This window comes from Cariama cristata, unplaced genomic scaffold (genome assembly GCF_000690535.1).
Source record: "Cariama cristata isolate BGI_N322 unplaced genomic scaffold, ASM69053v1 scaffold13286, whole genome shotgun sequence".
In the NCBI taxonomy this organism is placed as follows: Eukaryota; Metazoa; Chordata; class Aves; order Cariamiformes; family Cariamidae; genus Cariama; species Cariama cristata.
The window spans coordinates 3814-16875 of record NW_009620455.1 but is presented as its reverse complement, the minus strand read 5'-3'; the positions used below and the strand labels follow the sequence as shown (position 1 = coordinate 16875).

Here is a 13062-nt window from a genome sequence, read left to right as displayed (position 1 = left end):
CTTACCTAGTATATATGCACATTTACAAACTAAGGTACTGGGAAGTGTGGATCAGAATACAGAAGACCCTTTGAAAAGTTTACTGTGCTTCCCAAATTGTTTGTATCATTCCCTTGTTTTATGGGCATCTGAAATTGCAATCCTTCCTAGCCCTCTCACTCCAAACCCTGCAAAGACCACACGAAGGAACTCGGGTATCTATGACTCTGTAGTATGTGCATGGGGCTGCACAATCTCCAAATGAAAGTCTGTATGAATACTTTACACAACACCAGAGGCACCAAAACGCATATTTGACCAAATTTGCAGAATGTGAAAATACCATGAAGCATCAAAAACACAAATCAGAGACAAACAATTATTCAGGACACCAAACAACTTCTTGAACACAGTCTAAAAAAAACCAAAATAAATAATTGAAATATGTAAATATCAAGGGATTAAAAGGCATTTTCCCATATTTAAGGGAAGGCATCACAGGTGAGGAAAATAACTGTCAACACAAAGTATCACAAATCAAAAAGCAGCTTTTTCACATAGGAGATAGTAGTATCATTGGATAGCATTTGAATATGCTCATTTCCTGAAAGCTCAAATATCACCACGTCCTGTTTTTGCATGCCCACCCACTTTTGACATTGCAAGGCACTCTGTAAGTTTACTGTACCATCCCCATCACTGTAAAGAATCTTGGGTTCTTTGTCAGGAAAACTTTCATAATAGAAGGAGTCAGGTGTTTCCACGCCAGTACCATAAAGACAGTGTATACGCACACCAGGTGGTGTCATCTGGTAGACCAGGGCTTCAGTGTCTTCCCTCATGAGCCAGCCATCTTCAAAATTGATATCCTTGTAGAATTTTCGGTAATCCCGAAGAGTGTAGTTAGCTGTAGGTGTGCTTACAAAAACCTTCTCTGGAGGCCACGTGTAGTTGTAGGGGAGCATCCAATTTGTAGAAACCGCTGATCTCTGCTGGTCTCTAATCTTGAGTGAACTGATAACAGGTATTCTATTGTTGTCACCTTAAAAAGAAAAAAAGGTGGAATTTCATTATACACAAAGCGTGAATCTCAACCAGCAGCAATTACTACCACTGAGTGATACCATGAATAAAAAGATTATTCCCTTTGCTTACAGTGACAATGAGAAGTTTTCCCCCATTTGATTGTCTTGATAATTAACTCCTGCAAACTAACTTCTGATAACTTTCAAATTTAAATACAAGTTGATGAATGACTGACAAACCAAGAACATTGCTGCCTTTCCAATATGCTCCGTTTTAAACAAAAAATTTCCTGTATGAGCCAAGTAAGAAATCAGATTTTATTAGGCATTATTTATACCATTAGCAAGTTTTGTCTTAAATGCTCTTCTGGAAATGTGTTTTACAGTGATTCTGGTACCTAGATAATGTTTTTGCTGAAAGAACAGAACAACACTACTATCCACACACATGTAAGAACTCATGAAGAGACTTTATAGGCTTAACAAAATGTTTCAAGTTTTGCACATTCAAAGCAAGCAGAGTAGCAGTATTTCATTTAGGATAGCAATAAAAATTACTATGTGGTTTATTTACCATTTGGCATAGCATGTTACCAGTTTATGCACTCCCTTCGTAACAAAACCTGCCAGAACATGCCTACAGTTGCAAGAAAATTGCAGACTTATGACAGTTATCTGTTTAGGTAATTAATAAAAGCAAAAAAAGCAAAGCAAGTATTACTGTCTCTGCTTTTATGCTATCAAGTAAGAATGCTGCTCTCAACGACCAATTCAGTCTCCACGTGTCGTACTTTGGCAAAAAAAAGTTAGAGCTTGTTAGCTTCTGGTGGGAGCCATGGAAAATTGCCAATATCAGCATCTTCCCTTCCAGTCAGCATTTCAAGACTGCCAAAATACTTGTGTGGCTCAGAACACAGGTTTTCTCTAATATAGCACTTACATTTTCTAGCAACTCTGGTAACCTAAACTAGATCTTTGCTAGTAGAGGGGGCAGGACAGACCAACCCAACAATTCTTGAAAGACCAGTTGATAACTACTATACTTGGGAAATGTTTTCAGCTGGCCAAACTTTCCCAAGGCATTATATTTTCTTCATATAATATAAATCTGAGAGCTAGAGGTTATTATCCTTAAAGGTCTAAATTATCTGATACCCAATAAGCCGCAGAATTGTTACATTTTACCAAATTTAGACTTACTCTTATTATAGAACTAGCATGACCAAAACATTTCAAGAATTTTTCTAGACATCAAGTGCATTGTTTTCTTAGCAGTTTGTTGCAAAGATGGCTGAAATTAACACATAATTAAGTTATAATTTATACATGTCTTTTTTCATATTTTAACCATTGTTCTTGCATCTTCACAAAATTAAAAGGTGCTTAATAAATGGTAGAAAGTGATTACTAGAAACAAATTTTTTAAAAAGCCCTGAGACAGATCCGAGTTTATTTTCAGGGTGACTGTCTATGCAGATCTATTTTCCATCATCACAATGGCTGGCACACCTCAATTTCTTTGTCAGCTGAACTTTGAATCACATTTCCCACTATTAGGTCCAGGTGCTTACAGCATGTAGTGATCCAGGTCAACCACACCATAAAAACTGAAATACTGAAACCGAAACCACTGCTCCTGAAATAGCACCGAAGTGTATTTTTCAGTTCCGTAAGGTGGCACTATTGCTTCAGCAAGGAGACCTAAAGCGCAGTCTTTAACGACATATTTAGGAGGACTGTATGGAGACATTGCTAGTATAACTCTGAAACAGATAAAAAGGAAAGTCTAAAGAGCACAGCAAGAATCACAAAGGTCCTGAAAAATGTGTTGCATATTGCTGTGTGGTATAAATACTTAACTGTGCATACTCACCACTAAGCTACTGAGTACTACTTGGCAGTTTTCCGCAAAGAAAGCCTGAGTTCTGAATTGAACAATGAAAGGAATGTGTACAAAATTTATTTCCAGTAGAATAATCAAACACAGAACCTGACTATTCCAGCCTTCTCTTATAGAGCTGTTGCAAAATGCTTATCAAATCCTTTACTTTTCTCTAAAGTGCAGCAGTACTATATGACCAAGACCATGCTTAAGTCAATGAGTGTTATGCCTGCTGACATTACAGTGAACAAAATACTTGGTCTAAGGAAGACACTACTAGCATCTCAAGCTGACAAAAAAACCCAACCCAAACAAACTACCACAGTGAACTTCATGTATTTGCTTGCTGAAGTGGGAAGAACATCCTGATTTCGCTGGCCCTGGAACTGTAATGATATAAGTATCGATCCTGCAAAGCATATGAATAAGTAGCAGAAAGTATCATAGAAGATCTAGAGAAAATAATTCCACCTGTGTACTGTTTACCACTTTGATAACATGACTGTGGATTTGACATGAAGTTCCCAGCCGTTACCATATTATAAACGGGAATGGGAGCAGAAAGAACACATTCATAACTTGCCTTGTCTTTCCTGCAGCAATGCTGTATTTTTCTTTAAAGCAACAACTCTTCTGCATACTAACACCCTGATAATGTCAATTTTATAAACTCTTTAATAGACTCTAATGTAATCCAAGTGTTAATGCCTGATGGTGGTGATTTACTTCAGATATTTGAGACAGAACTAGCCTAAAAATGTGCATTCCGATATTATGTTCTGCCTATTTACCTTTCCTAGATGATTCTTAAAAATTTCTTAACCACAGAGTTTAGTACAACAAACACATGAAAAGACACCTACGTTTTAGTAGAACTTTAACTATTCATTATGCGTTTGTACAGCTAGCCACTTTGGATGAGATACATTATAAAGGATAAACAAGATATGAAGCACAAAAGTTTAATCCAACAGAAATCTGGGACTAGGGATTTATATAATCATTTGGAATTTTATGAAGGTGATATTAACTTTGTTCACTTCCTGCTATTTCTGTAGCATGCAAACTTGTCAGACAAAGCCCGTGGGAAACGGGAAATCAATTTTTACAGTGCCATTGCAATAGATTTAGGCATGTATAACTGAATACAAACATCCAATTTAAGTTTTCTAATTAGTAACTGAGCTGTGCACTACTATTCAGAATCAAATGCCTTTGCTAAGCAAAGTATTCTTTGATCTGTCCATGCATGGCTGGCACTTGGTGTGTGTTTTGCATTTTGATAAGTCCAGTTACTGATGTCAGCTTTGTTTAGGAAGAAGATAGTGATATCCAAAGCTAACAAGTCAGAAACAAACTAAAAAACAAGCCAGAAACATAATGAACTAAACGCCAAAGTACATGAAATAATTATGATATCACATGATGGGGTAAGTGCGCTTTTTCCATCAGTCATTTGCAGTTACATAGAAATATGTTACACTTCTTTATTCAATTTTTTTTTTCCAGTCTCAGGCATATCCAGTATGCTAAACCCAAGATCTCAAAGATTCACTTTGCTGATCTGTAGAGTTATAACTTTGACAGGCATTTGTGCTGTGGGCACCACTTCACCACCGTGTCTACAAGTTTCCCTTAATGTTAACCTCAAACAGCTGTGCAGTCTTTAATCAAGGAAACTACTGAATGCTCTGGAGTCCTTGTTAGCTTTGCAATACTGAACAGAGAGCAATCAGGCTGGAGGCAGCAGTGACAGAAATACAAGACACCAAACAGCAGACGACACAACAATCTGCTGAAAAGAGGTTAGAAGAGGTCAAGACAGGACACAGCTCCTGGTTAAGGGATTTTTAAAAAATTCAGTCCACTCCCATGAACATAAAGAATGACAGTCTGGTCACAGGGTTTGAAATATCAAGTTGCCATCACTTATGAAAAAAATTTTAGCTTTATAGTACTTTAAACTCTCATCCTCCAGTCTTACAGTTAACAGTCTAGTTAGTATCTTGCACTACTAACAAAAATACATTGCAAACCCTCAAATTACCTACCTGAAGCCAGCACACGGAGGGTTTTAGCCACTCCTCCCCATGGAGCACCTAGTGACACGTAATCCTTTATGTACTTGTCTTTCCAGTCCTGACTCTGACGGTTGAGGAAGTAGAGGGTGTACATATTACCCATACTGTGGGCAATTAAAACAACAGGACTTCCATACTGCTCATACATTAACTCTATCATCTTGCGAAGTGCCACAAAATAGTCTTCATTCTCATCTAAAGTAAACATACGCGGGTTACACAGTTATAATTGTTAATTGTGAATGGTGAACTTTAAAAAAAAATAGCATTTTAAAGAATTGTGTTGAACTGCCTGCGGAATTAATAATGCAGAGCTTAGAAATCCCAGTATTAAGTGGGAGGGTTGGGTGTTTTTGTGGGGATGCATTTTGGTGGTGTGGTCTTGTTGTTTTGTTTTTAAGCAAGTCTTAAGTAGCAAGTTGTTAAAAAAAGAAACCACATCACAGAAGTTTCATCTGGGTCCGAGGGTACCCAGGCCCCAAGTACTAGTCAAAATTAAGTTCTTAAGTATAATTGTACAGGAGAGATGGGAGAAAAGACCCAAAACATTATTTGCTGGCTGGGAGAGTCAAAATTTTGTTCAAGTAACAATATGTTATTTACTTGGTGCCTTTCGCCAGTCATAAGGTGCTCCTCTTACATCTTCATCACGTTTGTAGCCCCAGTCTACTAAACTCTGCACCAGCATGTAAAAGTAACTGCCTGTAGATGTCAGACAAGAGAGAAACAGAACAGTGAAAAGATTAGCATTAGAAGCAGCCATCAGACACTATTGCGAAACAAACTAAGTTCTGGAAGCATTCTCTCTCACACCATATATACAGACATTAAAACTGTAGTCTTAATCTTTGACAATCTAGAAAGCTGCATATTAAACAAAATGAGTTATGAGTTATGTTTACTGTCCCTTAAAAGCAAGGGAATACCATTATTAAAACTTCTTACTAGTTGGCTATCAAACAAATGTGGCAGCAAAATGTAGCTTACACAGAACAGATAGATTTTCCTCAGCAGAACTGTGTCTTACCGTTGAACTGTAAAGAACACACCTCAGAAATTACTACATGAGTCCTAGCTTTTGTAGATGGCAAATTAACCTCAGATAGGGTATATAATACATTCATAAAGGTTGGCCTGGATTTCACCAATATTTGTTCTTGGACACAAATGCTTATAGCATACCCCAGGGCAAAATTCTGGAACCTGCCCCAAAACTGTTTTTCTGTCTATCATGTAGTGGACTGACTTAAGTGACTGAACATAATACTTTAATAGCGAAGAAGGAAAATATTTGCAGACTGGCTAATGTTATATATTAAAAGATGTTACATATTACAAGCTTTGACACATAGGATTTAATTATTACCACAATTAAATGCATCTAGAAACAGTTTGAAAAAATTAAGTGTCAAAACATCCTATTGAATTTTACAGTCATATTTAAGTTCTGAGCAGAACCTCGCTCATTAGTCTTGAATGCTTATCATGTAGTCCCTAAAGTGAACAGAGGCAATTTTAAATACGGCCCCGTTCTAGTTACGAGTCATCTAGTGAAGATCATTAAGTACATTACTGCTCTTTTGGAGATTGCTCCCTAGAGAAAAAGAAGTCCATGCTATGAAGCATGTAAATCTCAGTGCATTACTGGCTATTAAATTACTTAAGTCTTCAGCCACAACTAACAACTCAAAAGCTTATCAGATTCAGTGTTTTCTGAAAGATGACTTCTACAAAAACACTAAACAAAAAAAACCCCTGCAAACACGTAATTAGAAATCTTTTGCAGCACAAATGTAATTATATAATTATTCTGATACCAACAAAAGACAGGGCACTACAGAGTGTAGTACCATATCTCCCAGGCCCATTAACTCATAGCTAAGGCCAAAGAACATCTTACTCAGAACCAAGCTGAAATGAAGTGGGTTTATTTTGGTTTTGCTTGTCAAGCTTCAGTCACAGAGTTTTCTACTCAACCCATCTCATTTTTCAAAACTGCCTGTCTTCAAAGTACCTACACAAGTTTCATCCAGAGAACTTAAAATTTGGCATAAGACTAAATAACATGGAATCTTCTTGTCTCAATCTATCAGGCCAAACAGACAATACAACACAACGCAATGAAAATACTTAAAAGCAAGGTGAGCCATGTGCCACCCTACTACACAAAAACCTCACCACAGCTAAAACCACACAACAAAATAAAACAGTTTTTCTACTTAACAGAACTGTAATTTGAAATCACATTTCAGTAGCTTGTTGTATACAGACACATGCTAGAAAAATCCTGCAAGTGACAAAGCACTTCAGACACAGCTTGTACATACCAACGCTCCTTTTACTTGGGTCAAGGAATTCCAAGGAAAATGTCTGCCCAAAACCTGGGACTCTGATATCCACTCCATCTGGTGGTTCTGTTGTCTTACTTGTTCGATTATACACCAGCCTGGGGGTGAGGCAGGGGGGAAGGAAAAAAGAGAGAAAAACATGAAACATGTCATTACCACATGACAACTCTCAACTACATTGGGTCTTACATTCTGAGTGCAGTAACAAGAACTTTAAGTGCTATTACCCAGAAAAAAAAAAAAAAACAGGCAGACATGATAAGAGTACTCTAATGGCTAAGAGGTTATACAATGCAAACAATTATTTTAATTAGTTTAATGCTTTACATGCAGAACCTGAGACTTACCTTCTGTAAAACTGAACATAGGGAATTGTGGCTCAAGTTCAACTTTAGAATATAAGCTACTTTATATAGTTCTGTATCATTTCACTTTGCATCAAGCCACATAATGGAGAAAACTTGTCACAAATGTAAGAATGTGCCAGTAGAAGATAAAATAACTGTAAAATCAGATATCAGAAAGGAATTATTTTTATCTAGGAGAATTTTTCTGTTTAAGTAGAACACCCATACCAGCATAGGAGAGTACTTGACATTTCTTGTCTAATAACCATTGGTACCTCAGGAAACATAGAGGTACCGAGTGTTCCGTAGATACTTTTCAGATCAAGTTGAGATATGAAAAATCTGGAGCATTGGATCAGGGTTTTGGGGGTTTTTATTATTATTATTGTTGTTGAGGTTTGTTTGTTTGCTTTTAATATCATATCAGTACAATTGCCATTTCTAAGTGCAAGTTTTTACCCCTAGATGGAGTCTCAGAATCTGAGTTGATACTCAATCTTCACACACAAAAAATCTCTCTAACCTGTAAGGCATATAGCAGAGGTACAACTACACAACAGCTCGGTACATTCACATATGAGAACAACATGCCAATACAATATTTTTAAATTGCACAAGCTAAATATTTCTTGTTTTCATAGAGATATTTATATGATTTTTACAGGAACATTAATGAAGCAGATTGAACAATGAAATAGTCTGGAAGCTTTAAATTAGGCAATGTTTTAAACCAAAATAGTTCTGGAAAGAGATTTCCAGACTGCCCTTGGAGGGCCCCATGTATCTCAGCTGCCTGCAAGACTGCTCTCTAATGACACACTGCCAGCAAAAGTGCAAGCACACATTCCTCCTGCCTGTCCCCTCTGAGCTGCCCAATGGACCTTCTTCCCTCTTGCCTCATCAAAACTTAACTCATCAGAAAAGCAGAAAACGTTCTGCTTTAGATAAGCCTACAGAAGCGTCTGATAAGTGCCCGAACCAAGCCTGGGTAACTGGTAGGAGAGAAAGTAGAAGAAACTAAGAGAACCTCTGCTTTTTATCAGTGATGAACAGCTACCTCCGATGGAACAGAGCCACATCTTCTGATTCATCCTGTTACTCTAGCCAGCAGAATTCAAAGTCATTTCTCTCACTAGTCTTGAATCAGAAAAGAAAGTTTAAGGCAGCCATTCTGTACAAAGCATCTCAGTCTAAGGAAAGGAGATAACTGCAAAGAGCAACATTTCTGGTCTTACCTGATATTATCAATCCAGCAGTCAATGATGACAGGCAGAAGCAATTCTAAATTCAGCCAGAGTGTAAAGTAACTGTCGGTCTTCTTAGAGCAGAGATAATGCACTACTGCTGGCTTATCTAACTTTGCTTCCAACTGATTACCTAAGTCCCCTGGAACTGAAAGATACAAAAAGGAGACACTTAAAATTAAAGTGTATAACATTTTGTATTACAATATACACATCTTAGTGTTGCCCTCACATGCAGTATCACTGCATCCAGAAATACCATTAAGTTTTTTAACTGAATAAAAAAAATACTACATAAGAATGAAGTACTGCATGCACATTTTCCACTGAAGATATTTGGATTTTCAAAAATCATTAGCTGGGGAACCACCATGTAGAATAATACTGGATCAACAGTTCATAACTTCAAAGAGCAGACTATATAGGAACAGGTCACAGGTATGAAGAACAGATGGTCCTAGACATTAAAGTTATCTGTGTCTTAAAGTGCAAACTGAATCTTTCTGAAAGAATTCTTTCTTCAGAGTATTACAGCTATACATGCAAGTCTTTCTGTTCTCTTTACTTTCTGTTCTCTTTAAACAGTTGCCTGCAAACTATCAGTTTGACATTAAAAAAATAGTGAAAAGTGAAAGCAGCTCCATTTATATTTTTTATTTTCACTTTTCCACCTCCAACCTCACTTTTGCTACACAAGATTTAGTTGGCTAGCATAATAATCCAAATACATAGTTTCGTATCTTTTACATTCAGGTTTGGATGCAACAACAGTTCTGATCTTCACTCTTCTTTTGATACATTATAGCAGTAATACTTGGAGGGCAGGCTCTTATATTTGCACCTTCTCTGAAGTGCGGTGTTCTTAAGGCACATACTAAATGCCAGTATTCCTTTGATGAAATTTTATTTTCCTTTATTTTAAACACTAAATGGAGACAGGAATATTATTTCTAAAATAGAACTAAACTTTAAAAATGGTCTTACAATTTTCAGCAGCAAGTTTCCAGAGAAACTTCTTATATTCTGTTAATGTTTAATTATTTTTTTTCCTCAAGAACCAGAAAGACAAAGATACTTCAGTAACTGAAAAGTTTCTCTCTATTAGAAAAATCTAGGAGTTAGGCACTTCTTAAGGGTTCCCCCCACCCCTTTTCAGCTCCACACACCCCCCACCTTTTTGAGGTGCGCATGACTGTGGTCCATTTACTTGTCAATGTTTAATTTTGAAGCTTTTTAATGCAGGCCTACCCATACAGGTGCTTCCCCCCCCTCCCCTTCAGTAAATTATTTAATCAAAACAGTTTAAGTTCTATAGAACACTGATACTTAGCAGTGATTTAAAGAAAAAGAGATAATATCTTTTAGTGGAACACCTAATTTAAGCCACATATGCTTTCAGAGAAACACTTATTGCAGAACTGAAAAAGGACAGAACTTCAGACTATAGACCTGGACAACCACGCTCTTATGACTTTCAAGCACTGCAGGTTATGCCCCACTACAAGATATACCTCAGGATTTCTTTATTAACTATCCCTACTTTCTCATTAGGTTCTTAGCATTTTTATTTCTGTAGTCTTAAGTGAAACGTTAAAAGACCCAGTAGCTGACCGCAGTTTATTTTAGGTCATATTTCAAGGACTCTGGTGTACTGGAAAGCATAGTAAGAGAGATTAAGTGTTGCATCACACCCTAGAAAGTTTACTGAAGTTCAGTCTTGTAACCTCACAAAATGCTGTTTAGTTATTGCTTATAGAACTATAAGGCAGCAGTTTATTCCACAGGCTTGTGCCTGTGCTGCATAAGTGCTTTTAATTAGAAAAGGAAGAGAACATAATTCTATATATATCAATCATTCATGGCTGGCCAGTTTTAGCATCAGACCTGCCAAGGACAGAACAGGTTGATTTTATCTTCAGTTTCAATGCAAAACAACGTAGAAGAGTGACATTCTGTTCTACCCTGGAATCTCATTTCCTTAGGTAAAAATCAAGTTCTTCCAGGAAAGATACCTTTCAAAGACTTAAACAAACATCTGGAGTATCAGAGTTTTAAGAACTTGCTGAGGTTTCCAAACAGCACTCAAATAATCCTAAGTGCTCCCACTCAGAGTAGGAAGACTCATAACTGAAGAAGTTTGAGATTATAATTAAGATGCTTATCAACAGGAGTACCGAAAGCAGGAAACTATACAAAGTCTCACTTGGACTTAACGCAGTGATCTTAGATTAACCGCAAGTTTAATTTGGTTATTTTATCCTCAGGCTTCTTTAGGATAGAGGACGTGCTCCTGTGTCCAGTTCAGAGCAGAAGATGGGAAACATTCCATACCAATTTTTACTCAAGGGATAAGGAACAAGTTGAGAAGTGGTAATTTGATGTAATTCTAAACAAAAGATATAGGCCAAGCTCCACCTGTGCCAAGACATATTGGAGTTAAAAAAATAAAATCTCACGTACAGGTGTGATGCCTGTTTGTTTATAAAGCAGGGATTAACAAAAAGAGTGTTTGGTTTTTTTCAGGTTTACATTTCCATATTAACAGTGAAACTGCTGATCACTGAGATTCACAACTCATGTTTTATTTTCTAATGCATATTCTGCAAGCTGAAGAGAGTTCATGATGAAGCTGTAGAGAACAAAATGCAAATCTTGATTTTTAAGATTATGGAAGGAAACATGCAAGATGTTCAGTCCTCACCCCACACAATTTAACAGTGTTAATGATTTACATTTTGGCTAGAGAACTACTTAGTGGCTTTTTGATAAGTAACAGGTTAAAAAAGATCACATTAAGGATTAATTCTCTAGGATAAGGACATACCTTTCTGAATTTTCTGCAGTAGAATTTGAAAGCAGTAGAAAAACACATTTCCTTTTGCTTTCAGACCATACACAGAAAGTATCTGTGGGCAGAGTAATCTATAAGCAATTTTTCCTCCTCATCCTCTCATCTACCAGTATCTGTAGTTTCTAAGCCTTTTTACTGGAAACATTATAGAAAGTTCTTACTTCTTAAAGCCTGCAGATTGACCCCATAAATGTACAAAATAACTGCCAAGTTCCGCAAAATACATCAGCACTAGTTAAAACTGGATGTCCAAGAAAAGATCTCAAGCAGTACCCTTGCTTCCTTAATTTGCAGTTGTGTAATACATGTATTGCCTTCTGAACTGCAACATTTGGAAATATGAGATCTCATATTCAGCAGAAAAAAGTGTTTCCATCAGATTTTATGATCTGTGAGTTCTAGCATGTTCTTATTTTTCACAGAGACCCTAATCCTAACAGAACTCATTCTAATACATTAATGAGCCCAATTCACTTCCAATATTATAGTATCCTTCGCTGGGTTTTTGATCTCAATTGCCCTGACAAAACTAGTAGATCTCCTTCTGGGATGTGTTCTTGTTTGATTAAACTTCATGGAAAGCACATTTACAAGTTTCATTTGAGAGTTTAAAAGTGGTTACAGACTTTTCCAAGTCTGGGAACTACAATAACTAGCTTTAGGATACATTGATATTCCTACTTATCACTATCCTTAAGCCTTAATGACTAAATCACAGTTCCCAGCAGAAGACAACAAGCAAATTGCATCTTGGAAGATGACTTGCCTTAATTCCACTCAGGAAACAAAAAGAAAAGGACATTCAATAAAAGCCATGAATAGGGGGATCTTAAATTTCATTTGGAAAAAAAATAATACCAATATAATACTGGGGGGGTGGGGGGTGGGCACAGCAGCTATTGTTTGTGTGACGGAGACCATCAATTAATACTTCTTTACTACTTTTATCTGAAATGCAAATGCCTTTGGCTATATATCAACTATTGTAACTTTTTAACTGGTACGATCTCCTCAAATAACTGTCATCATTTTGGCTCTATAAATTAGCCTTCTTTCAAAATGAACCAAGTTTTCTGGAAAATTAATTTTAAACTCTGACCACAGTTCTCTAAGGAGAATGTCTCAAAGTAGCTCATAGACTCAATAATAGACTGCCATAGAAAAGGCTTGTGTTTAAAATTAGGAGCAAGAAAGCAAACAACGTCTCACATGATACTTCTAGATATCTCAGATCACATGAGGCATAAACATTTAAGTCACTCCTGACATCTAGCCAGCTGACCATTCAAACACGAACACCTCAAT

At 36.8% G+C, this 13062-nt stretch overlaps 1 protein-coding gene across 1 annotated transcript in view; it reads right to left on the bottom strand.

The window, feature by feature from the left end:
• Positions 1–433: 433 nt before the first annotated feature.
• Positions 434–13062, bottom strand: part of PLA2G15 (phospholipase A2, group XV) — a gene marked incomplete at its 5' end in the record, with an annotated part of 15423 nt that continues 2794 nt past the window's right edge. Inside the window, 5 exon segments of the mRNA XM_009701621.1 lie at positions 434–1021; positions 4938–5162; positions 5571–5669; positions 7295–7413; positions 8898–9056. Of these exon segments, the coding sequence (XP_009699923.1) occupies positions 510–1021; positions 4938–5162; positions 5571–5669; positions 7295–7413; positions 8898–9056 (1114 nt within the window).